Here is a 24,717-nt window from a genome sequence, read left to right as displayed (position 1 = left end):
CTGGTTAACGACAGACTGGAACCAGCCGGTGCCACCTCTGTATTTAAACACAGCAGGAAAACGCAAAATTCGACAACCAGCTGCCGCAGCAGAGAGTAAGGCCCCTAACAGCCTGGGCTACAAAGGTTCAGGTACTGGTTTTAAAGTCTCTACAAGACAGACCAACACACAAACAAGTGCCACAAGAGAGAAATCTTTCACATCTGTTGAAGTACAATCAGAACAGCACATAGGAGACCGGGTGTACATATGTACTGCATATATTTAAAGAAACACAGGTAATGCCAAGGGTGCTTCCATGACCCAAGAACAATTTCTTGGCAGACTGTCAACAAGATTTTTTGTTTGTGATTGTTTTGGTTTTTTGTTTTTGTTTTTTTTTTTTTTAAACAATTTGAAAACCATTCACTGATTATACGAGTTAAGTGAAATAACAGACCTCCCAGCCATCGTACAGTTGGCACTTGAGAACTGAGAACCAGCAGTCAGAAATATTTTCTGAATTTTGTTCTCAGGAAGTTCCACCACGAGGTCACTGCAGTGGCACAGATTAATAGAAAAATTAATCTCTAAATATATTAATTATGTGCGTGTGTACAGGCAGGTGTGTGAAAAGCACAGAACAAAGACAGGAGAATCATTTCCATCATCCAAAATGACAGAAGATGTTCAAAACAATTTAGACAGAGAACTTCCAACACACATCAAAAGGGAAGAACCCCAAACTAACACCGCTCCCTCCACACACAGATGAAACCTTTTGCATCATTTAAATAAATACAGCCGGGAAGCAGGCTGCATCCAGGTCAGATGTAAACAGCTTCACCACACAGGTACAGCTGAGAGCCAGCATTGGAATTCAAGTGAATTTTGTGAGCAAAACGTCAGTGCTACAAACATTTTGTGCAAAACAATCCTTTCAATCTATGTTGAGCTAAAACATATCAAGTTACAATTAATTCTCAAAATCCTTCTTTGCATCTTTCTGAATTTGGTTAACAAATTCCGCACATGCAAAGTCATTTGAGTAAGATCACAGAGCGGCATATTCTCATAACCCTCATGATAATAAATAAGGCTCCTGTCCAGAGACAGAAGTCAGAGAATCAAAACCAATTAGCAGCTTCGTCTGGCAATTTTCTCTTCTTGATGTGCATTAGCTCTGGAGAAGGTTCACGGAGGAATTCAGGTACGCTGCCAGCCCTTGAACTCATTTTCAAGTATCTTTCAGCTGAACTATACGCTTAAAGTCCCAAAACATTGATCACATACTGTTCCATGGCAGTACTGCAGTAAAACAACTGTGCCTGAAAAATCTCATTGAAGGCTATACAGTATTTCTGTTCATATAAAAAGAGAACGTACGGAACACAGTGTTTAAATTAATAAATAAGGTTAAAATTACAGGAAACAAAGTGTTGCCACTAGCCCTTTCTAGAATATTAGAAGAAAGGTCCATTCAACTTTCAGTCCACCAGGAAGTACACAGGAGTTCCATCAAAAAGCTGTGCTTTTAAAAATATCTGGATTTTCTTCTTCCTCCTTGGAATCCCTTGTGCTACGAGATGCAGGCCTGTATTCTAATCTGGGGGAAAACAAAAAAGAAAGAAAACAGAAAATAACTTAAAAAAAATAGATGAGAGAACAGAAAAAAAAGTCTTTGCTATCCTCAGCCCTATTTGACACCACAGCCGCTAAGTTTAATATCCTGTTGGCCTCAGCTGGACAGGTCCCTTTTTTATGTGCCCTCATCAGTCAGAGCCTGGGCAAAAGGCCACCTGCTCTCAATGCCCCTTCAGGTCAGCTGAACCAAACTGGGAGAGTCCAGCCCTTCACCAGTACATACATGACTTTCAAAAACTTGAGAGATGGATTATAACCCACAGAGTGTCCCTGTACCTTTAAAAGCAACTATATAAAGCAATACACTTTTACAAGTGCATTCCTCGTGTATACTTTTATTCAGTCCTTAGAGTAAAATGATAAATTTGGAGCCTGATGATGTACACACGAACATTGGGAAGAGGGACCAGGATTCCAGCCAAGCTCTTACACCCTCAACAGGGCACTAACTACGGAAACCAGCCCCTCCCGCTGACAGTACCCAGGCAAGTCCACTCTCCTCAGAACACAGAAGAGATGTGTTAAGATCAGAAGGTGACACTCACCCTTTCACCAACAGCATCTGCTCGATTGTGTCCGGAAGAGGCCTTCCATAGCTTTCCGGCAGAAATAACGTCAGAATTCCTGATAGCACAGTCAGGCTCCCCATCAGGATGTAAGGCAGGAATCGATCATAGGCACCTAGGAGAATACACACACACAAAAAAAGGCATCAGCTCAGAGTCTCCAATAACCTTTGTACCTAGATACAGGGGTTTATTTGTGCCAGATTTATGCTTTTAGTAAAAAGCAAACAAAGCAAACCCCCTCACAGCCTGGCATTCATTGCTCAGAAATCTTGAGATCCCAGTTTTACCCACAGTTTCACAAGCCACTGAGATCTGGGAAAAAAAAAGAACAGTCAGAAAATCCCAAGGACCCACAAAGGCAGGACGCTGATCTGGCGCTTTCCACCCGCCAGCACCTCCCCGGCGTGGGCACGGACCAGTTAACTCACCGAGGTAAACAAAGTAAGGCGAGAGGATGCTGCCCAGTCTGGAGGCCATGGAACTCGCTCCAACTCCCATGTTTCTCACTACCGTTGGGTAGAGCTCAGCCGTGTAAACATAAACCATGGAAAAGGCAGATGTGATCCCAAACTTCCCTAACATCACCAGTATAATAGAGAGTGCACGAACATCTGAAATCAAAACACAGTAAGGATTTCAATAAAGCTCTGACAATTCACAGTATCTCTTAATTCCATTGTGCTTGTATAACTCCTGTCTAACTAATTCCAATATCTGGTGTCTGCTTTTCTCTGTACATGTCTACAAGCATGGGTGACATTTTTTATTAATTTATTTATTTTTAAATTATTAGGACTCAATGTTTTCATTTCCTTGGGAATGGGCTTCCTGCCAAATAAGAAATAAGGAGAAGAGAACAGGAACTGGAGAGGTCCTCTCAGATTTCAGGGGCCAGATCTCTGCTCTTGCAAACAATGCCATATATCCCTTTTTAATAAGATGAACAAAGTTAAACATTTGAAACAAGTTATTTTTGGTTTTCTGCTCTGGTTTCTCATTAACATTCCTACAAGTTAATAATTTTAAGAGTCCACCAACCTAAAGATCCATATGGTTTGATATCCAATCAATGTTATTTTGTCTTCCATTCCAGCTGCCACACATTATTTTAACTATCAACACTAATTCCGTACAAACATTTTTGCTTATTAAAAAATGCTTCCGTAACAACTCCCTCAAATATAACTATTTAAACAAGCCAGTTGTTTGGGAAGTAAGTTCTGCAGCCTCTTGGTAGCCTCTGCTTACTAAATTCTGGTTGGTCTAGTCCTGGTTTTACATTCTGACCTTACGAGGGCAGCTTGCCAGGGATGTATGTGAAGGCCAAACTGGACTGCAGAGCTGATCCCAACAGACCATAAAGCCAATGAACCACTTTTAAAAATGCATCCAAATTGACATGATGTATGAGCTCCTGGCGCAGCAGCATTGAGAATCCAGGAAGAGGGGCAAAGGCAGGGAATAAATATCTGTATTTAGTCCCCTCAGGACACTTTTCCTTCACATCTGCCCAGCACACAGTACTGCCCTTCACCTATCATACATTATTTGAGATCAACTAACGATTCCATACGTGAAGGCACCAGCTGAATGAAGAGAAGAACACAGCCTCCCAAGAATAACGCAGCAGCCATTGAATACCGTCGTGGGAGATTTCGAAGCAGCAGCCAGGCAATAATGTAGGCTGGAACTTCAATCACTGCTGAGAGGAAGCAGTTCACATAGACGTCACCATGCAAGTTAGGCGTGTCAAGAGAAAGTCCAAAATAACCAACAGAGATTATCATCCTGAAAGAAGCAGAATAATAGGATCAGACAAATGTCTCTTGTTCCTGAGGTTGCCATGAACCTCTTTTACATCTCTGTCAAGCACAGAAATCATTATGTCAGGTAAATTCAGCATCTGCCAGATTTGTTCACCTCTGAAGCAGCTGAAGTGCTGACTTCAGAAACAGCAAGATAGTGCTGATGCTTTTTATCTTTCTAAAGTTGCTCTTGAATTAAAAGAATAAAATACTTTTTTTTTTTTAAATTAAAAATATCCTACTCAGCATTAATGCAATTTAGCTAACTCCAGAGCTGTTGCCAGCCTTGCTGAGGCACAGGCCTGTGAGCCCACCAGTGCTGGATGGTCCTGCAGCTACAGAGGTCATACTTCTCTTCTGATGCCACTGCGTGACTTTGCAGCTGTCCATCCCACTCCAGTTCAGACCTTGCAAGGAAGATCTGGTTATCTGTCACTTTTAGACATTTCATTTGTCTCTGCTAGTCAGGCTAAGGGAGAAGAGCTGACTGCTTCTCACGTAGCCTCCGTATTTCAGGTCACCCCTGGGAGATAAGCGATGCTCGTTCCCAACGCAGGGATACACCAGTTCCTATTACTCGTTAAAGCCTTAGCCTGAAAGTCTGGACTACTGCATTTTACTGCTGCTGAGGCCTACAGTAGCTATTCATTATACTTACCAGGGAGCTCTGGGTGGAGAACATTTTTTCTGAGTCATTACTCTCCACGCTTTGTGTATAAAGTCAAGAGAGGAGAAGTAAGGCATCCTGGCAGACCCAGACAATCTGGGATTTTCTCTGCCGTGCCCCAAGCTGGCTGGGTAGAAGCCAAGTCACATTTGCATGGCTCGGTGCCCGGCTGGTCAGTGTAGCAGGGCAGAGCTTGGTGGCCGGGAACGTTGCCATCTTAACTGTGCCGCTGCCAGATGAGAACTAGTTTCCACGTGACCAAGGGAAACACACAACTGGCCTTGGAGAGAAATCCTGTCCTACCTTGGGAGATGCTGGGAAGAGAGGGCTATGCTTCGCCAACAAGGAACGTGTGGTAAAAAAAGGAAGTAACGGGCATTGGGTTAGGACATGTCCAACGGCGAGGCACAGAGCATTCATCTCCTTCAGCATTTATGTTGTAACAGAACCTGGAGCAAAGTCACTGCACAGCACGAAGTGGATCACTGACCAAAGACTGGCTCCTCCTCCTCCGCACTTCACATGGGAACAGCCTTCACGGTCCGATTGTGTAAAATAAGTTGCCTACTATACCTGGGAAGGTATGAAGTCATAGACCTGAGGGTAACCCCCCGGTTCCGGGTGCGTACCCTGCCAGCTAAAGCTATTCTTCTCAAAAAAGTAGTGATATGGTGCTTTCCACAACACTGTGCAATACACCCAGCCCCGCACTCCGAGGAGTTATTTTTTATACACAACAAACTGTACTTGCTGGAACTCATTTTCAGCAGCAGTTTGCCTTAGCTTATCACATTGGCAAACCTCGACACAGTTATACATTTTCTAGGAAATCTATGGATGTGGCTGACTGCTTCAGAAAGAAATAACAATCCAGATGTGTTTCTAGACCGTTACTGAAATGAAGAACCTATGTAACCAGAATTTTGTTGCTGCAGCCAGCAGGTCGGCAGTTTATGAGCTGGTTTTGTCTGTATCTCTTCAGAGTACCCGAGTATTCAAAAAGCAGTTTTTAATTCTTTTTTTTTCGGCTTTTGTGCTTACATACTCCTGTACACTTGCTTACCAAAGAATCACTGACATGATTGTGATAGTTAGGATATTTCGGGTTTTCATTAGATCCAAAATGGTGTACGTCTGTTGCTTCTGGGAATTCAAGTCTTGCATCTGGAAACAAACAAAAAAGTCACAGGAACATTAACTTCCTGCAAGCAGAATTATTATGAAAGTAGGTCTCCACCCCAACTTACACTTCAGTATTTTTACATGCTGCAGAGCTGAAACAGGCGCCTCACTTTTAACTAAACACCCATAAGAGCCAACTACCTGTGAAAGGAGTTGCTCCTCCCCAATTTAAAATCACTTAAAATTTAGGCTGAAAATAGTACTAATTTTCTCTGCCTGAGGCTTCACAAAACAACTGCTTATTGTTACTTTTATACTTGAATTATAAAGTGACAGCATTACTTCACGATTTGTATGTCACTACTGGCAGAGTTCTCGGGTCCAGTTCTCAGCAGTACGCCTCGAGGATCATGAACATCAACTGCACCCAGACAAGAAGAGAGCAACAAGGATGAGGAGACATTTAAAAAACGTGAACTGTAAGTGCAGAGGCTTTATTTAGCCTAAGGGCCAGAAGACCAAGAATGAATGAAAGAGCAGCAAAAAAGTGATAAACCGTCCTCTGTGTCCACAGCAGATGAGTCAAGAAATAACAAGATTAAACTGCAGTAGGGCAGCTTTAGTAAACGACTCCTCGTGCTGCACCTAACACTAATGTATTTAAACTGAGAGAAGCTGGCCAATGAGCTGAAAAATCCCCACTGTTATCTAGTCTGGTTTTGAGATCATCTTCTAAGAACATAAGCAGAAAGACAGCAAACTTCTCCTTTCCCCATGAAACTTTCCAGGTCTTCAAAATAAAACCAATTCCCTGTAAACAATGGAAAGATATTCACCCATGAATCATGCAAACAAGTTTTGTGCTCGATAAGATTGTAAAAAACCAAAAGAATAAGTTTTTTTTTTTTTAATTTACAACTTTACTTTAGACCCCTAACAAGGAGTAACAAGGGAGAGATTTTTCAAAATACGTAAAAGGTGATTTAAGAGGGTAAGTCCCATTGATTAAATCCATCTGATAAAGCAACACTATACGGCTGAAGAACCACTGTCTTCTAGACATGTTATATTTTTGTTATTGCAAGAGACTGTATGTTTTCAGGATTTATCAGGCTACTTACTCATCAATTTAATGGTATTTTTAACCACTGTAAGAACACTGACAAGATTTTGATCTTACAATCTTCCACAGAGATTCTTTTATCCTGTTAGGACATTTTATATCTATCTGAATCCATGACTCTTATCAACAGTTAGAAATCTAAACAAGAATGAAACAAACAGCTCAAAATTATCAAATGGAAAAAGGTAATACTGAAATATTTTTGATTTTGACACTTTTTGAGTTGTAAGCTGCCAAGACACCTCCCACTGTCCAAAGCGAAGACTTCTCTTCCCACAACTAGAAAAACCACTCTTGCCCGACAGACCTCTACTATGCACAAGCCCAATACGCTGTACACAAAGATTACTTCCTGCCTTGATTTTTTAAGTCAGCATGACCCGAGAATGTCAAATTAAATTTTAATATGTTTAAAGACTGAATGCCTTTTGTTGGCACTGTCAACTCCTTCACGGTATGCGCAGATGGTTATAAATAAAAGTAAACTGTGATTGCAGCTTCACAATAGTGCAATTACTCACTACTACAAAGTTTTGTGAACTGTTTCCGCCTGGTCAAATACACCATCTCCTACTCTGTGTTAGCTCAACTGACAATGCCTTTTCCTCTAAAACATCAGGCTGGTCCAGCAGAAGTAGCTGGACACGTTGCAGGACACAACACACCAATAAAGAGACAAAACCTGTCAGTTTAACTTAATTCCTCATCAACCTCTCTTCCACGTTCAGTGTAGTGGTGGTTCTTTTGGCAAGCTGGTTGCTGGCCACTGATCTGGGGCCCTTAAATCTTGTCCCTCAACTCTAAATATCTATTATTTCCTCAGTGTCTTGTAAACTGTACCTGAGCTAATAAGAGCATGAATTTTATGCAACCCCTGCAGTTGGGTGAAAATTCTTTCCGAGTGATAATTTTGTTCTGAAGACCTGGAGAATAAAATAGTGGTCTGATGCTCATGCACATCAAACTTCAGTGCATTTCCTTTCTTTAGTGTTCATTCTCTAGGAAAGGCAAATAGTTCTTCACATTTTACAGCTTTCACTCTGCCTGAAGCCCAGCCTCCCACCACACAAACTGCAGTCATCTTTACAGCTCACAGCCCTTTCTCATAAATCACATGATCTTTCCTAAGTACTCTCCAGTTTTGCCACTGTTTGTTGCCAAGAAACCAGCAAGCAGGAAACAAACAAACAAAAAAGTAGAAAAAAATAAACAAACCACAAAACAAAACCAGGAACAGTAAAATTCAGAGTCACTGCTGATGAGAAAAAAAGCACCCTGCCTTTTAGGAGCTGGATAAGCAGACAACATAATCCTTAACAGGACAGGGTAGAACAAGAAGTTATGAGAAGGACAGGGAGGGCAAAACGATGATTTAAAACTCAACCTGTCATCCAAACATTTCTATCTCGTGCATATGGGATAATTCAGCCAACCAGGCCCTATTTGTGTGCTGCAGCTTGTCTGCGACTAGTCACCTGCTGGATCCTAACTGGTTTTGAAATCCCTGGAGCCTAAATATTGCAGTAGCTGCTTTCTGGCTGCACGGGTTTGAGGAACACTCCAGACATGAGCTTTGGTTGCTCCTCCATGCAGAAGTCACATTCCAGTTGCATGAGGACTAAGAGTCAGTCAGATTTCTGAGAATTTCTCTGCTGTGTAAACATGCTTCCTAAAAACTCAAGAGAGGCTGTGAGCCTTCTGCTTTTCAGCTCTTCAGAAAGCAGACACAAGAATAGCACAAACAGACCACTGATGAAGAAAAGTTTTACACAGATTTTTTGGTCACATCATTACTTTTTCTTTAAAAAGAATAAAAAATAGACAGTTCTGCATTTAAACAGGGCCTGTTCATCAAGCTCATTGCCCTTTGAGTGTCAGAATGTTGATCTGTTTCTGAAAGCTGATGTGCAATGATTTATCTGTAAATAAGCACCACGTACTCCAGCCCACTCTGCTGCAGAAATCAGCATTTCCCCTTGGCCAGTGTTCCCTGGGGCAACATCCCTACTCTTGTCTTTGCCTTCTGCTGCTCTGTAATCCAGCCCTGTTCAGAGATAGCAAACGGATCAGCATTTCTTTCTAAGAATGGGAGACAGAGGATTCCAGGGCCAGTGACCTTAAACAGAGGTTGGAGCCAGAGCTTATTTTCTGTTCTGCTGCAGTGCTGGCAATGGGCCAGTTTTCATGCCTATGGCATGAGGAAGAAGGAGGAAAAAAAAAAAAGAGGGGGTGGGGGGTGGGGTTGCGGGGGGAAAAGAGCATGTTTTAATAAAAATTCAAGGAAAAAGCTACCACAAGAAGGCCTGGGTTTTTCCAGGATTCTCACTCAGTTCCAGTAAGCCCAGGATGTCTGTCCTACTGCCTACAAATAAGTCTGGACAAACAGGTCCGTTGCTCAAGCAATGCTGTTTCAATCTCAATAGCAAACACTCCACAGTTTAATGGCTAACCATCTTCCTCAGCCTGGCACAGAGGGCCTGTAAATCAAGTGAGCATACAAGGGACTGGCACATAAATGACAAGACAATGTCAAGTGTCAATCAGAACACAATTGGGCAACTGCCCAGACAGATCTACAGATCTGCCTAGAGAGGTGCCCTTTCTCCTGGATTATGCAAACAGTTTGTCTGTTGGGCTTTTGGAGGTCATGTTTGAATGAGTGTTGATTTGCTTCTACTCCTTAAGGTCACCAAACGCCTCAGACAAAGGGGAGATACCTAGAGGAAACAAGAACAGTTGGAAGAAATAGAGGGAAGGAAAGATACTGCTAGCTACTTCCTGCTAAAGGGGCTCAAGGTTTGCTTTCCTTAACATGGAGCAGAAATTGGAGTTGAAAATGGAGTTGAACTAGAATAACATTATTTCCAGTGCCACTGGCCAGGATTAGTCCTGCGTTAGACTTTCATAGAACTGTATTAGACTGCGCAAGCATAAAATCTGTTCAGCAAAAGCATAGCAAAAGCAAATTCGTTACCTCAAATTCATTACCTTCCCCCAAAAACCAGAGTTTAAAAGGAAAAAGGTGGCCGTAAACTGGATCAAAAAGATATTTGCATTAGAATGCGTGCTGGCATTCCTATGGGAATGGGACAGCAAAGGCTTTGCAAATCTTAATGAAGCTGGGAAAGGGTATTCTGCTTTTCAGCAAAAGGATGACCTGTTACCCCTTTGAGAAGTACGTAAAACACCACAGGCATAACTCAATTCACATGTCTGGAAATTCACCACTTTTCATGGTCACTGATAGGTCCAGTAAACAACTGGACTGCTAAATGGACCTTACCTCACTAGGGTCAAGTATTACATCTGGGGCTGTGATGCCATTAGTTTTTGCAGCCTTTCGGATTATGTCTTCTGCCTCTTGAAATCTTCCTTGGGAGATCAGCCACCGCGGAGATTCCGGAATGACCCTGCAGAAAAGGTTCAGAATAACAAGCCTGTCTTTCCACAGAAAGCACTGCTGCAGGCACCAATACGCATTGTTCCAGGCATGAAGAATCTCAAAACTTGCCACATCTTGCAGAGATTAGAGCAACGACAACAGAAATCAGATTTACACGAGCGCACGATCATACTGAACAAGAACAGACTAAAATGCGTTTGTGGATTTCAGAAGTGCTACAGAAATAAGCAATGACTTGGAAAAAAGAGCAACCAAAACCTTCACGGAACCACAGAACAATCTGGGTTGGAAGGGACCTGTAAAGGTCATCTAGTCCAAAGTATGGGAAACAGTTTCATTAAAGAAATTCAGAATTGTGAAGACACGAGCAGCATGCTGTATGTTAAGCAGCATATCCTTGGAGAATAACACATGTAAAATTAGTAACTGTAAATACTGTCATCTAAAGGCAAGTCAGAAAGCAGAATTTGCCTGAGTCATTCAACTTTGTAAGAGACTGGAGGGAAGCACCAAGTCAGTGAAGAAACACCGCCACCACACGGACTAGTTAAACCTTACATGCCACCCAAAAGCAGCATTTCATTAACCAGGGGACAAAACACGGCAGTCTCACAGATGTGCAAGCACTGTGTTGTAGCTTGTCCTATCTATGTCATCCCAGCACTGCCCAGCTTCCCCAGACAACTGGTTTCTCATTCTGCCATTAGTTCAGGCCTACTCCTAAAAGCTGATGAATTTCAGCTGGTGCAGAAGGATGAGTTTTACTGAATTTTATTTTTTCTTTGCACGTGCATCACTTAATTTTATAAAAGCCTACAGAAAATGAAGAATAGGCTTTTTTGAGGAATGAGTCAGATCACCCACAAAGCTAAACGACTAGGAAGAGTAAAAGACACAACGTCCATTCTTCACTGGCCCATTCCTGAATTTCAGTGGTCCCGGCTGGTTGGCTTGGAGTCTGGATCTTGCAGATAGGACCTCCTTGAGACTGAAGTCTTTTAAATTGGTTATACTCACCACCACAGCGGGATGCAGAGCAGCCCAGGTAAAGTAAGCGCCAGCAGCAGCATCCGCCAGTCTCTGATGAAGTAAGCAAACAGGGGCAGCAACATGTAGCCAAATGCATAAAATATGCAAACGCCTAGCGTGCAGAACAGCACACGAATTGATTTGCCAAGAATTTCTGTGCCTGTTCAAAACAACAGAGTCAAGATTAGTATTTTAACTTAATAGTAACCAAGGAACTTCATCAAAACACCTCTAACGATTGCCTTTGAAGTACACTACACTGGGTAGTCTGCAGTGCACTATGCCATCCAGTTTTCGAGGCACCACAGATCTGCTTCATGCAATGATCCTGCATCAACCCAGATAATTACACATATAAAAGAAAGAGAACCAGGCCATACGGTATTTTTCTAGCTAGAAGTAGCAAATACTTCCATAATTTTATGTTCTTGGAATCTCCCATTTAATAAACCCACCCGACACTCTACAACACATTCACCACACTTGACCTCAGATTGATCTTTGTAGGTTCCTCTCCAGCTCATGGCAGGAGACCAGCTGCTTTAAAGGATAATTCAGAGATGTCTAAACTAGGTTCCTGACCCGTGTCAGCTTCTATTTCACTGTTAGCCAAAAACTCTCGCAGTCTTTAGGTGTACACACGTGGAGGGTAACTAACAAAGGCCAGCCTACTGGGAGTGGAATTAGCACACTAACAGGGGTCAGTGCTCCCCTTTGAAATGCTTTGGGAGCTGCAAATCGAGAGATGTTGGAACAAATATAACCCTCCTAATTTCCACAGAAATCAAAGATGACAGAAGTTGTGGCAGAAGGTCTGCAGTGAGGTTAGCTGAACACTGTTTTCACAGCTGCACTGGCCTGCTTTGGCCCAAAAGGAATTTCTCACCAACACCTGGCACTTTGGACAGTGAGGTCACTGTAAATAATATTAATTAAAACACTTTTTTTTTTTAAATATCAGATTCATAAGGTAATTCACACTCCCATCTGATCAAATATGGTCTTAGTTAAACTGAAAATACGCCAAGCAGGAATCATTATGCCATTTAATCTTTTACTTTAGGCTGTTTTAAGAACACTTTACAATTCTTACTTGATTTTTTTTTTTCTCTTGCAAGTTTTTATATTAAATCGGCACTTAGGCCCCAAAATGGACAGGACAAATTCCAGAAAAATCATGTCTTACATGTCTTATCTTTCCAAATGGAAGACAGAATCTGTTTTGAATAATTCATTTCTGGGTTTTTTGCCTTTTTAGGAAGATAAGCCCCAGAATTAATTCAGATTGCACTTCTATCAACTGGAAACTTCCAAGAAGAGCATGAGTTACCCATCTGTGGTGAGGACACACTCTTAACAGTGTTGCTTGGCAAAACAAATCAACCCTATGCCAGTATTGAAAAGGAGCAGGAAAAGCACAAGACTAAAGCACGCATACTGTGCCCAGCAGGACTTGCATACCAAGAACAAACGCTGCCACGTAGTTAGAGATCTGTCCCATGCCGACCAGCACAAAGAACACTGAAAACATCTCCCAGCTGGTGGAGAAGACCTGTACGAAGCTGAAGCCAGTCTGCATTGCCAGGGTTGCAAACAGCACATTCTTCCTGCCAAACCTTCCATGGACAGATCAAAAAAAAAAAACAAGAAAGGAAAACAAAAAAAAAAAGATAATTATACAACAGCATGAATTAAATCTTCAGAAACAGAAAAGTAAGATTATTTGTATGCATACTTAGGGACATACAAAGCATCTTAAAAAAGCAGAGGTTCAGGAAACATGACACAGACACAACTATTCTAAATACATTTTAAAAAATCCACTGGCCAAGAGAAAATAATATTCCAAGGGCTGCTAGTTAAGTTGCCTTGAAGTATGTGCTGGAACGCTATTCCATTCTCACTGATAGTTTGAGCAGGGAGACAAATAATCAGGAGCAAATTATTTAAAACGCAAGAGTGTTGGGTGCTCCTCCTCTAAGAAGCACACAGTTCATGACACAGATCAGCATGTTAGAAAAAGAAAAAGAAGGAAAGCTTCTGAAAGAGAGGTAAAACTCAGGCTCGGAAGATGCTGTTATGAGTAAGTGATCCCATGCTGCCATCTTCATTCCACTTGGGGGGGGGGGGGGGGGGGGAAAGAACCACCAATTTAAGGGATTCTAGCAATTCTATTGATGAAGTATTTAAAAGAAAAAATAATTAAACTAAACCCAACCAATCAAGCATCAGGGAGATAATCAGAAAAACTGAACTATAAAACAAGAAAAAAAAAACAAAACAAACCAACCTAAAACCAACAACCTGTCAAGATCACAAAAATTCATGGCGTCTTCTATTTTTCCACGTTTTTACTGTTGAACAAGAAAGTCAGCATGCTCTTGGACTAGAAATACAGGGGGGAAAAAAAAAAAAAAAAGCCCCAAACAAGAAAGCCTTGTGTCTCTGAAATACAACTGAACAGCTTTTGTGCTTTGCAGCTTACACAAACACCACTGGACTTAAACGTTGTATTTGGTGATGTGGAAGAGAAGCTATGGGTGTTTATAAAAAGAGAATTTTAAATGTGACCACTGGAAAAGAAAAACAAGTCTCAGGGAACTCTCTGAACATTGTCCAAAGTAATTAGAAAATAGTGTAATTGACCTGACTTTTCCAGATGAAACTTATCTCCTACACCTGTTTTCTGGCATAAAAAGTTTGCTCCAGAAGGGATTTTGCTGAAAAAATAAACAGATAAAGATAACACTCACTAACAGTCTTTGTGACATTCTGTTCCACCTCAGAACGTTTACTCTACACACTGCACATGCAGATCAGACAGTCACAGAACAAAGACATGGAAGCAGTTGCAGAAAGACACTTCTAGGAAACTTCACATACAGGAATCGCTTACAAAACAGCATCAAAGAGCGAGCCAGCAGCTCTGGTGTATATACTTTACTTGTCTGAGAGCTGTCCCGATACAAAAGATCCGAGCAGGACGCCCACAAAGAACAGGGAGGTGCTCAGGGGTGCCTTCCAGTCGTTGTCACAGACGAGGTTCCACTGCGGGGAGAGAGAACACGAAAGTCTTCGCACAAACAGCATTCTCCCTCCCTCTTTCCACACGCTGTGGCTGAGCCCGGATGAAAATGTGCCCTTTGGACAGAAAGCCTCCACAGGAGAAATGAGTAACTAACCTGCTGCACGGGGGCAGCTCCAGGAGAGCAACGGGAAGGGATGCTGGGCAGCGGAGAGCAAAGGCCACCCGCCCGCAGTCATCGCGGGAGCCGTCCAGCCGAGGCCCCAGCACCCCCTCCAGTTGTGACTGTGTGCTCCCCTTACACCATCGATGGCTCCGGTACCTCCCTGCACGTGTATGAGTGATGGGAACAAGTAATTTCATCACACATGTGGTTCAGCTCCCTCCCAAAGGCTCTGCAGCCCCTTAGACTGCTGCAGTTCTGCTGGTTTTGGAAGGAGTGAGAATAGACCCCAAATCTGGTTTTCCTTGCATACAGTAAAGTTTGCCATTCAAAATTCACATTTCTAATTTAAGAGAAAATTTAACTATACAAGCAAGAATATAGAAAAAAAAAATCTCCTTTATTACATTTTAATATGGTTTTGAGGGACCGGAGACTCTTCACTGCTCACTGGGAACCTAACATCAATCATCATCTTTAGAATACAAATTGAAACATACACCAAACCAACTAGGATTTCCAAAACGAAAACAAGAAGAGGAAGAAACCAAGATATTTATGAAACAAAGACTGCAATAGTTTCCAATCTTCTATCCTCTTCAATCTGCTGTTTTTGCAATAGCACTTGTGTTATTTTTGTACCAATACCAACAGCTATTATTGAAAGAGTCTTAATTTTATTTTGGTTATCTGGGAAAAAAAATAAGGTGTGTAATATCAGAAGAAAGGACAAAACCCAGCAGGGATGCCCCATCCCTCACCGCACTGCTATGCCCAGCGGCACATGGGCAGAGGGCAGAAAGCGCTGCCACCCCACGGCAGCGGAATTTGGAGGCAACCAGTGCTTCTGATGCGAGGCCAAACCCTCCCAAGCTCAGTTATTCAAACAGCTCCCACAGGGCCCCTTCTGATGTTTTAGGGATGGAAATTTTTAGTTTTTAACCTGTATTTTAAAAGTTGAAATAGAAATATTCATCCTGACCCCAGTAATTAAGCCTCCTTGCTCCCCCAATTACAAATAATTAAGTATAGCGTGTTTTCCTCCTAGTTTTTAAAATTTGTACTGGAACATCCCGTAAGATCTGCCCCTGAGCAACACCAGCAATCACCTTCCACTCCCAGATCTCCGTGGCAAAACTCAACCGAACAACCTCTTGTTTCACAGAAGAGCACCTAGTTCTGAATCACAGCAGGACGTTTTTCTAGAGGTGAATGATGCTCGTTCATACAGGCTGCACACCCGTCAGCGTTTGTGTAACTGTAGCTGCCAACCCTTAGACCATCTTACGAATTCACGCCATCATTATTATTTTTTAAGGTCACGGGGGCTAACAAACACCTTTTCCCAATTTAGAACTTCAAGTAATTTCTTAACCTCTCTTTTGATAAACCTGATTATATCAGACCTCCCGGCCCCCAACCTTATTCTTGCTCTTATTCCCTTCCAGCCTCACAGCCCCGAAGCGCAGGCACCCGCACTCGACGCGGCGCTCCAGCAAACCCTACCCCACCAGCAATTATGCATCGCTGCGGAAGTTCCTCTCAGAACCATCGCTTTCTAACGCACTAACAAATTTATACCATTCATGTGAGGTATTACCTTCACTACAGTTATCAATATCATTGAGATTAATAACTGTAATTAACATTAATAATTAAATCTGTATTTATTCACAAAAGCTGTACTTCATTATAGATTAAAGTTAGTTTTGAGCAGTTCCACAATGACCACAGCGGCTAATCGAGCCAGGAAGCTGCAGCAAAACGTATCTGGCACCTTGGAAATACGCAGCAGACGATCGTTACTGAATTTACACAGGCGAAAGGTTTTGGTGCTGATCATATCCTTTCATATGATGACACTTATCAGGAAAACAAATACCACTCCCAGTACAAATCCTACATTAATAGAGAGGCCTACCAACAAAGAACCATCTTCATATCAGCTACTGGAGCCAGACAACCCCAATAACACAACTAAAGTCTAACTAGCCAAGCATCTAGCTGGGTGATTTATAGTCCATCATCACTAAATAGTCTCTATTTTCCAGCCAATCACCCCGCGCTGGTGAGCTCTCACACTCCGGACTTTGGCACAAGGCTGCACACCACTGGGCTCTCCAGACACTGGCGCGCTTGTGCCCAGTAACAAACATTTCCTTCACACCACTAAGGTAGAGACATTGCTTGGAAAAGTTCACGTTATTAAAACGTTTTGCACTATTCTGCCAAAAGCTTCTCGCATTGGCAGATGGAAACACACTGGTCCTTAAAATGTGGCAGTGATTACCAGCTTGTTTTCCTGTTCACTCCATTAAAGGAATGTCAGGAGCTGTTACGCCGAAGATCACTTGAACCAGGCACCAAAGTGAACGTCAATATCGAATTTCTGAGGGAAAACTATCTTGGTTGTGCAATACCAATTATTATAGACTCCTCAAAAGCACAACAATCAGAACAAAGGGATTTTAAGTTCTGTTACCCTTTGCCTCGGTAAATGAATGCTGAAGTTGTCAACTTTTTAATGACTCACCAACAAGGTCTACTGTACTGCTGGCCAGCGACGCTCTTCCAGAACTGTTCTGCAACCAGAGCCTTCCCTCAACTGTACGTTGCCCCAGAAGTCACCGAAGCATCACTGTCAGAAGGCCACCATCGCAAAGAGCGAGTGCCCCAGGAGTAGTTACTGATTGAATTCTGCTGCTGGCAGCACTGTTTGGACACAGTATACCGTGACCCACTGCTCTAAAATCATGTGCTGTTTTCACTTCTTGGTATCCTTTAGGTTAGCCTGCCAGCTCTAACGGCCTTTGCCCCTGTGAACGAGACAAGGCTAACCTTGGCAAGGTATCGGGGCTCCAAACAGGAGAAAAACATTTCAGCTTTGTTTCAAACAGCAGCTGCTGATGTTGCAAAGCATCCAGCTCCTAAATACTGGTACCCAACGCTCAAGGCACAGCACAGAGCATTCTCAATCGATTTTATTGTAACTTTACAAGAGGACATCCTCTGTAGCAGCTTAAACTTATCTTCTTACTCAGATAGCTTGCAGATATTTTGCGCTGTAGTTACTTCCTGAACAATTCATTAGGTTGGGGTGATGTCTTCATCAGCAGCCTCACACCTAGCAGCAATAATTGCTTATGCATCTGAGGCGAGATGTGTGGTGAGATAACACATAACACATTTCTGGCTGGTGCCAGCTGCTGGTGAGGACGGGTGGGAAGAGGACAGGCAATGGAGACGGCCAGAAAATGTGGACAGCTCTGGGGAGAAGGCAGGGGGACACTGCAAGGGAGAGGAACTGAAGCAGTTGCTTCTTGAGCACAGGTTTGGGGCCAGAGTATGAAACAGTCCCAGGTATTTACAGTCATCACTTCAGCATCTCTTTAGGAGAGCACTTTCAAAGTTCTGCTTCACCTCTTACGTGGCAAGTCAGCTACCTGGAACGACCTCTCTAAATCCCTTACTATAAGGCAAGTCCAGTTACAAAATTGAGAAGAATAAAAACCCTGAACTGCTCCCTCAGATCTCCTCCCTCCCCCAAGCACAAGACCCCCACCCCCAGCCACATTTTATTAGCTTCCAGCCTTTTATCACAACACAACGTGAACAAGAAGTATTATTGCAGGTTTAGCGACAATTACACTAAGCAGTATAAGTAGAAGCGTGTCAGTCTTGCTAGACCCAAAAAGAAAAACTACCCTACAATTTTCACACAAACCGCAATCACGATGAAATTCGGACTCCAAGATGAGATATTTCAATTCTTTAAACTGCAAGCTGTGGAACAACCTTCAAAGCACAACTGTTGTGGTTGTAGCAGTGTTGTGGTGCGTAGTCTGGTCCTGATCGGGGCTGAACTACGACAACACCACAACAGTGTCAAACTAAAATTGGAAGGCAGGTTTAAGCAGACAGGATGCCACAAGTCCAGCTGAAGATACTGCCATACGACAAGTGAAAAATATAATTCCTTCAAGGCACTTCAAAACCTTCAGGAGTAAAGACCAATTTCCTGTGCACAGGCCCTGCATCCACGGCACTTGCAAAATACCACTGGCCTCGAAAGGAGAGCTGGCACTTCATGAATTACTGACAGCAAATCCTGCAACGGCTCTCATCCAGACACCGACGCAGATCCCTCATCCTGCCTCACTTTCACTGCAGCTATAGCATCTTACATCCTGTTCTGCCATCTCTTACAACATTCTAGCTGCTAGCAACAAGATGCCCATCCTATTTAAGCATAAAATTTGCACAGTATTTTTAATGCATCATAACGTGGGAATTGCAAGTCTAATTAGAGGGGAGCTCTTCAAAACAACTAAAGTCCTTGCAATACAGCGTCACAGCAAACAAATGTATCACCACCAAATATACACCGCTGCCAAGTATGTCTGGGAAGTTACAGAAGGAGTTGCAAGGCCACTAACAGTATAATTTAGGGCATCACTTGGGAAAAGCGCGTTTCTCAGATTCCAGAGAACTGTTCCACCACAGGAGCACTCCACTCCCCTAATACCGTTACTGGAACCCCGAACAAAGACGAACCATAACAAATACAAAAGCTCCGAGAGCCTCACTCAGTTACACACCTGTTCCATAAGGAGAAGCCTTACAGGAAAATACAATTTTACAGCTACAGTACATTGTGTCCTCCTGCTTCTTTATTTTTTTTAAACTGTTTTCCTCTCTTGCTCACCACAACACGCATGACTGAAAAATGAAGTGGGATAGTCCCATGTGCTAATATTTTCTTTTTAAAATCAACACATTAGCAGGAATTTTTGAAGCTAATCCAGAACCAATATCCTGTACTCTCTCCTACCACTTGCTTCCCTCTGCAAGTAGAGGCAGGTTCCTCAAAAAAAAAATCTTGTAGTCTCACAACCGAGTGCTTATGACCTTCGATTCGGAATCTAGTCTTGTTGATACGCATCTAAATATTCCCAGCTCACTTGAGAGCCTCAGTGTTACTAAACACTGTCTCCTCTGAAAATACATTTGTATATTGCAAATACTTAGAACTTCTACTTGTTACATGGAAGTTTATAATCTGAATGTAAACAGAAGTCTGTATCTACAAAATATACATTCTGCTCAATTTCTTCCCTTGTAGTTGTTTGCATTTTCACAGAGGTAACACTTCCACAGAACAGGAAGGAAAGTGACCACTGTTTATAATTCCACTGCAGAAACTTAACTCTCCTCCATACATCACATTTTTGAGATGGATGGAGAAAAAGGAAACTGGGCACTGACATCAGGAACTGAGATGAGTTTTAATCTAAAGGTAAAGACGGCAACATGGGAACATTACCCTAAAATTAATTGTCTGTGGTACCTCTAACAGACCATTGTTTCCATTTTAACACCACCAACTGCAGGCCTATTATTCTTTAATATTACTAACCCTATTTTTATGTTGCAAGATTAGAAATGTCTGTGCTCTGTATAACTCCGAAGAGTTCTGCATTATGTGCTTCTTAAACCACACTTTGAAAACCTCGGCACTTTGGAATTACTTTTGTACATCTGTCAGCCATTCGTATTTACTTATTGAATGACAAATGAGACTTTTTCCCTTTCTTCTGACAAGACTATTAATACTAAGATTTTGTACCTGCAAATCACTAAAGGTCTTCCCATAGCTTTATCAGCTCCTGGGGCTGAGAAGCTGTCAGTATGAACTTCAGTCAGAAAATAAGGAGCTACTAACCTACAGCACGAAAGAGGATGCAAAATAACAGTCCTCTCTGTCTTCCAGCAGCGGGTGAACATCACAGCCTCTAGTCCGACAGCTGTACCGCAGGGCCCGTCTGCGTCACTCCAGGTGCCACCGCTGCCATCTCCACTTGTTCCCTGAAGGTCTGCCATAACCCACTGATCTTCAGGGACAGGGGTCTGACAGCACAGCGGGACACTTGAACCTTGCTGCAAAGGGAACGGAAACCTCAGGGCAGTAATATTTGCCCTTTCTCTCCCCGCATGTCTGTACAGGACGGAGCACCAGCCCTGCCCTGAGCCTCGGGACACTTGGCAATGCCCACCACACCTTCGCAAGGGCCAAACGGGCCCTGAAGCTCGTTAAGAGCACAACAGGGGTAAAACCTGCTGCTCTGGAGTACAACAGGACACCTGCATTGACCCGGTTTCAACTTGATAAACAATGCAATCCATTTTTAAAAGTTGAGGATGAATATGTCTACAAAATTCTGCGTCTGTGTTTCAGCACATAAGAATTACTCCTGTCTGGACTAAAACGTTTTGTTTGCTGTATCATCTGACGTCTTCTCATTATATCATATTTCTAGTCCACTCACGCTCTTAATAACTCCACTGCTCAGTTCTATTCCTAGATGTTCAGTGTAGCCCATAAAAGATAGGACTGGCAGAAGAACTTAGCCTTTTCCCTTAATTACCACAGATTAACTTTTATTACTCCCACATTCTTTTTTTTTTATGGGACTTATGAAGGAATAAGAATGAGCCAAGGTAAAGCTTTTCTCATCCCCCCAGCTACAGCATTTCAAAAATTAAAAGACAAGAAAGGGATTTTGTTACCCAGGAGCCAGTTAAATACTGCAGACTGGCTAATAACAACCTTCTGCTGCCAGCATGTGTGAGAAAAGGAAGTCTCTCTTCAAATGGGAGGGAATTGAATGTTTTATGTCTCCTTTGAAAAGTAGAACCATAGAGGAGGACTTTCTCTACAGTCATGAGAGTCAGCAAAAAGCTTTCTTAAAAAAAATTCCCCCTTCCTCCTCCCAGTGTCGGCCACAGAAATGTGGGACAAAGGTCCTCATGATTATTCAACAGGTTAGAGATACCCAACCAAACACAAGCTCAGTGAATCATAAAAGCAGCAGCACCAAGCCAAGACATTAAACAAGTTTAACACTGAAAACCTGCAAGTATGCGAAAGGCCACAGCTCTTGCAAAACTCTCTCAGAAGCATTAATATTAAAGGGAAAAAAAAATACTGCCTCAGTGCAGGATGTCTGGGCAGACAAACGCTACCTCCCACAGACACAAACCGTCTGCCAAACCGTACCGACAACGGGCCAGAGCTGCAGGGGAGTTGCAGCAAAACGTTTGCAGCTCCTATTTCCTGTCGATTATAAGACTCCTCGATAATACTCTAGTAGCTCAGGACATTTTAATTTGCACCGAGTCAAAGCTCAGTGAAGAAACTCCAGAAACAAAGTTCTGGCTGAAGCCAGGTCACCCATTAGATGAAGGCACTCAGAACAAAACCTGTACGTTCACGAACGGGACTGTCCTGAGGAGACACCGACTGCCTTACGCTGCCCTAAGAGCACTTCAGCTTTCCACAACAGTGCATCTCTGCAACGACCAGGGTCTAGGAATTCAGAGCAGCTCTTCTCTCGAGGAACACAGCAGTTCTTTAGAAATAGGTAAGGCAACGCCTTGTGCCACTTGTCAGAATCACTCAAGCTGCTGCTGCTCTGTGTGTTCAAGGGAAGGTTCCAACGACTGCAGTGTCACCATTTCCATGCCTCCCTGTGCTGGCATGGCTCCTCTCCACGCTCCCTTCCTCACCGGCTGAGGAAGATTTCTGTGCTCAGATCAGCTGATGGTCATTGAGTACTTGTCTCGATCCACACACTCATCACAACCCATTTTGCAAAGCGAGGAATAAAGGCAAATACAGTTCCAGCTCTGCAAAACCTGTCCACAGGCACCATCAGGCAACAGGACTGTACAAATGGTTTGTAAGCATTCTGAAAAAAACATACACACTTTGAAATCAAGTATTCCTTAAAATCCATTTCCTTGTATCTTAAGTCAACAGCACCTGTGGGTCTCTACAGCCTGCACCTGAAACAAGCGGGACAATCAGCACAGCTTCCACTTTGGTCGATTGTCCTGACCACAGACTCGACTCAAGGAGTCTGTCTGAGCAGAAGACAACCTGGCCTGTCCCGGCACGTGAGCAGGGAGACCAAAGCAGCGGCACTGTGGGCGCACAGCATGGTTCAGGGTCCTTTTGGCCACGGCATTGCACCGGGGCTCCCCGGTCAGGGTGACTTCAACTGCCTTTTTTTTTTTTTTAAGGGGAAGAAAAAAACAACCCCTTTCATCTGAAACCCCAGACATCGTGGAACTCAGCCTGAGTTCAGAGACATCTCTGGGGTGAGCCGAACCCCTTGTCCCTGCGCTGACCCTCGCCCCACGGCGCTGCAGACACCAGGCGAAGCCGCTCCGGCGGTCACCCCGCAGATGCTGCGCTGCCTAAGGAAAGGCTGCATCTGGGTACCGCTTCTGCAAGCGGGGGCGAGCCCGGGATCTCAAAATAGCATCAGCACGCTGGATTTAACAGCGGGGCGATGCCCACGGGGAAACCGCGGGAGAAACCGAGGCCGCGGCCGCCACGCACCCCCGGACCCCGCACCTCGGTGACGATGGTGGAGTGGTAGACATCGCGGCTGTACTCCCAGCCGTCCAGGCACGGCTCCTCCTGCAGGGAGCCCAGCTCCACGTCGGAGCCCGGCCGCAGCCCCAGCGCCGAGAAGTTGGCGAGGGCGGCCAGGCGGTAGCGGCGGCAGCGGCTCGGGGCCGGCCGGCCGTCCCGCAGCTCCAGCGGGATGCTGGCGTTCCGCCACTCGCCGCTCAGGTTGGCCCCGCGGGGCACGGCGCACCGGTGCTCGGGGGTGCCGGCCAGGAAGACGATGGAGAGGCCGTTGAAGCCGTTTGGGATGATGCTGGCGCTGAGGAGGAAGAAGACGAGCCGCTGGAAGCGGCCCCACTCGCCCAGGAAGGCGGTCACCTCCTCGTAGTCGCGCATGGCAGGGCCCAGCTGCTGCGGCCGCCGCTACCTGCGGGCCCGTCTGGCGCGGCCAGGAAGCGGCCGCCGCGCAGCCTGCAGAACGCCTCGCCATGGGCCGGGCCTCGCCGGCGGGGGAGCGGCCGGGGGTGGGGTTTGCAGGCCGAAGGGCCCTCAGGTGGGGCCTGGCCGGCGCCGCGGGAGTCAGTGCTGCGGCCCGGCCCGGCCCGGCATGCCCTTCGCCCGCCCGCTGGGGAGGCGCGGCGGGGGCTCGGCCGCTGAGGTGAGGCCGGGGCTGGTGCCGGCTCCAGTGCCCCGGGCCCCGCCGCCGCTGGGGGAGCTGCCTCGGCCGGGCCGGGCCGGGCCGGGTCGAGCCGAGGCGGCCTTGTCAGGCCGGAGGGAGGGCCCAGGCCCGGCTTCGGGCAGCGCCCCGGGCTTGCGTTCGCAGCGGCGGCTGGAAGCGGCGGCCCCGGGGAGGCGGGAGCTCTGCCCGCTTGTACCGGTGCTCCCTGCCTGCCGAGAAGGGCTCGGCTGCGGCTCCGGGCGAGCACGGCCCTGGCTTGAGGCCGCTTTCCAGCTCCCCACGGGCGCCCAGCCCAGGCCCAGCTGGGTGGCGCGTCCCCTGCCCTCCGGTGACTCCTCGTCCGCAGCAGCCCGTTAATACAGGCGACAGATCCCTGATTTACTGCCCGAGGTGCTCAGGAACCGGGCTTGGGATGAGCGGAATCATCCAGCTGCCTGCAGCCCCCAGAGCTGAGCTACACGTTATAAGCAAACCAGCCCAGGGTTCTTCGTAAGGCCTTGGTTTGGGTCCTTACCACTAGAGAACCAAGAGCCTTCACTGGTTGTTTTTGCACAGCCAAAGGCAGGCAGCTTTCTGCCAGTCCAAGTGTTAGATGGTTCCTCACCTTGTTTCCACCTGCAGCAGAACCTTCCCGTAACCGCTGTCGTCCCTTCAGCAGGATCTCTGTGGCTGTAAAAAGGTTCTGCTGACCATGATGGTATTTTCTGAGGGAACGTGCTCCATATGTTTGACAAAGAAGAAATTTAATAAATAAAGTTCTAGTCTTAGGCCAGAAGTCCCAGCTTATTCCCCAGCAGCACTGTCAGAAAGATCAGGTCTCCCACAGAGCTCAGTTAAGAAGCTGCAAAAATTGGCAGCTTCATAAGGCTAATTCACATTTCCCACTGTCTTTTCTTGGCTGATATTTTCTCCACCTCTAATCGATAAAAGCTGAGCGTATACCTTTTACAGCATTTTTGAATGCTTGTATTTAAAAAGAGCTTTTGTTCCATGTTGGAATCGCACAGTTGTGAAAAATCTCAAAGACAGGAAATGAAATGGACAGAAGTTTAATCTCAAAATCATCCTTGAGCCTGGCTGGGGTCTGTGTCAG

General features: G+C 44.6%; 1 protein-coding gene across 2 annotated transcripts; it reads right to left on the bottom strand.

The window, feature by feature from the left end:
- LOC104480140 (organic cation/carnitine transporter 2) lies at window positions 1-23,503 on the bottom strand. 2 transcript variants are annotated; one of them, XM_086758576.1, is made up of 10 exons: window positions 22,949-23,503; window positions 14,286-14,389; window positions 12,803-12,957; window positions 11,330-11,501; window positions 10,193-10,319; window positions 5,728-5,828; window positions 3,766-3,980; window positions 2,621-2,803; window positions 2,169-2,304; window positions 1-1,585 (listed from the first exon to the last, which is right to left on the bottom strand). In XM_086758576.1, exons 1-10 carry the CDS (start codon window positions 23,339-23,341, stop codon window positions 1,498-1,500), a joined length of 1,674 nt encoding a protein of 557 aa, XP_086614702.1. In that variant the 5' UTR covers window positions 23,342-23,503; the 3' UTR covers window positions 1-1,497. The 2 variants fall into 2 exon arrangements, 1 of the variants encoding a protein (XP_086614702.1); XR_015260086.1 differs by lacking the exon at window positions 1-1,585 and having other exon boundaries at window positions 3,756-3,980.
- Between the last annotated feature and the right edge of the window lie 1,214 nt (window positions 23,504-24,717).

This window comes from Chlamydotis macqueenii, chromosome 14, assembly GCF_036417535.1.
Source record: "Chlamydotis macqueenii isolate bChlMac1 chromosome 14, bChlMac1.mat, whole genome shotgun sequence".
Classification (NCBI taxonomy): Eukaryota; Metazoa; Chordata; class Aves; order Otidiformes; family Otididae; genus Chlamydotis; species Chlamydotis macqueenii.
Note: the sequence above shows the minus strand (reverse complement) of the source record. Positions and strands in the feature narration are given on the sequence as shown.

What these genes read in the sequence shown, in the direction of transcription:
- LOC104480140 (XM_086758576.1), bottom strand. Translation starts at nt 23,341, where the DNA reads ATGCGCGACTACGAGGAGGTGACCGCCTTCCTGGGCGAGTGGGGCCGC. An exon ending in ACTCCACCATCGTCACCGAG is followed by an intron (nt 14,390 to 22,948) that starts GTGCGGGGTCCG and finishes CTCTCCCCGCAG; the next exon opens with TGGAACCTCGTCTGTGACAA. An exon ending in CATTCAGCTGGTGCCTTCAC is followed by an intron (nt 2,804 to 3,765) that starts GTATGGAATCGT and finishes TTTTGATTTCAG; the next exon opens with ATGTTCGTGCACTCTCTATT.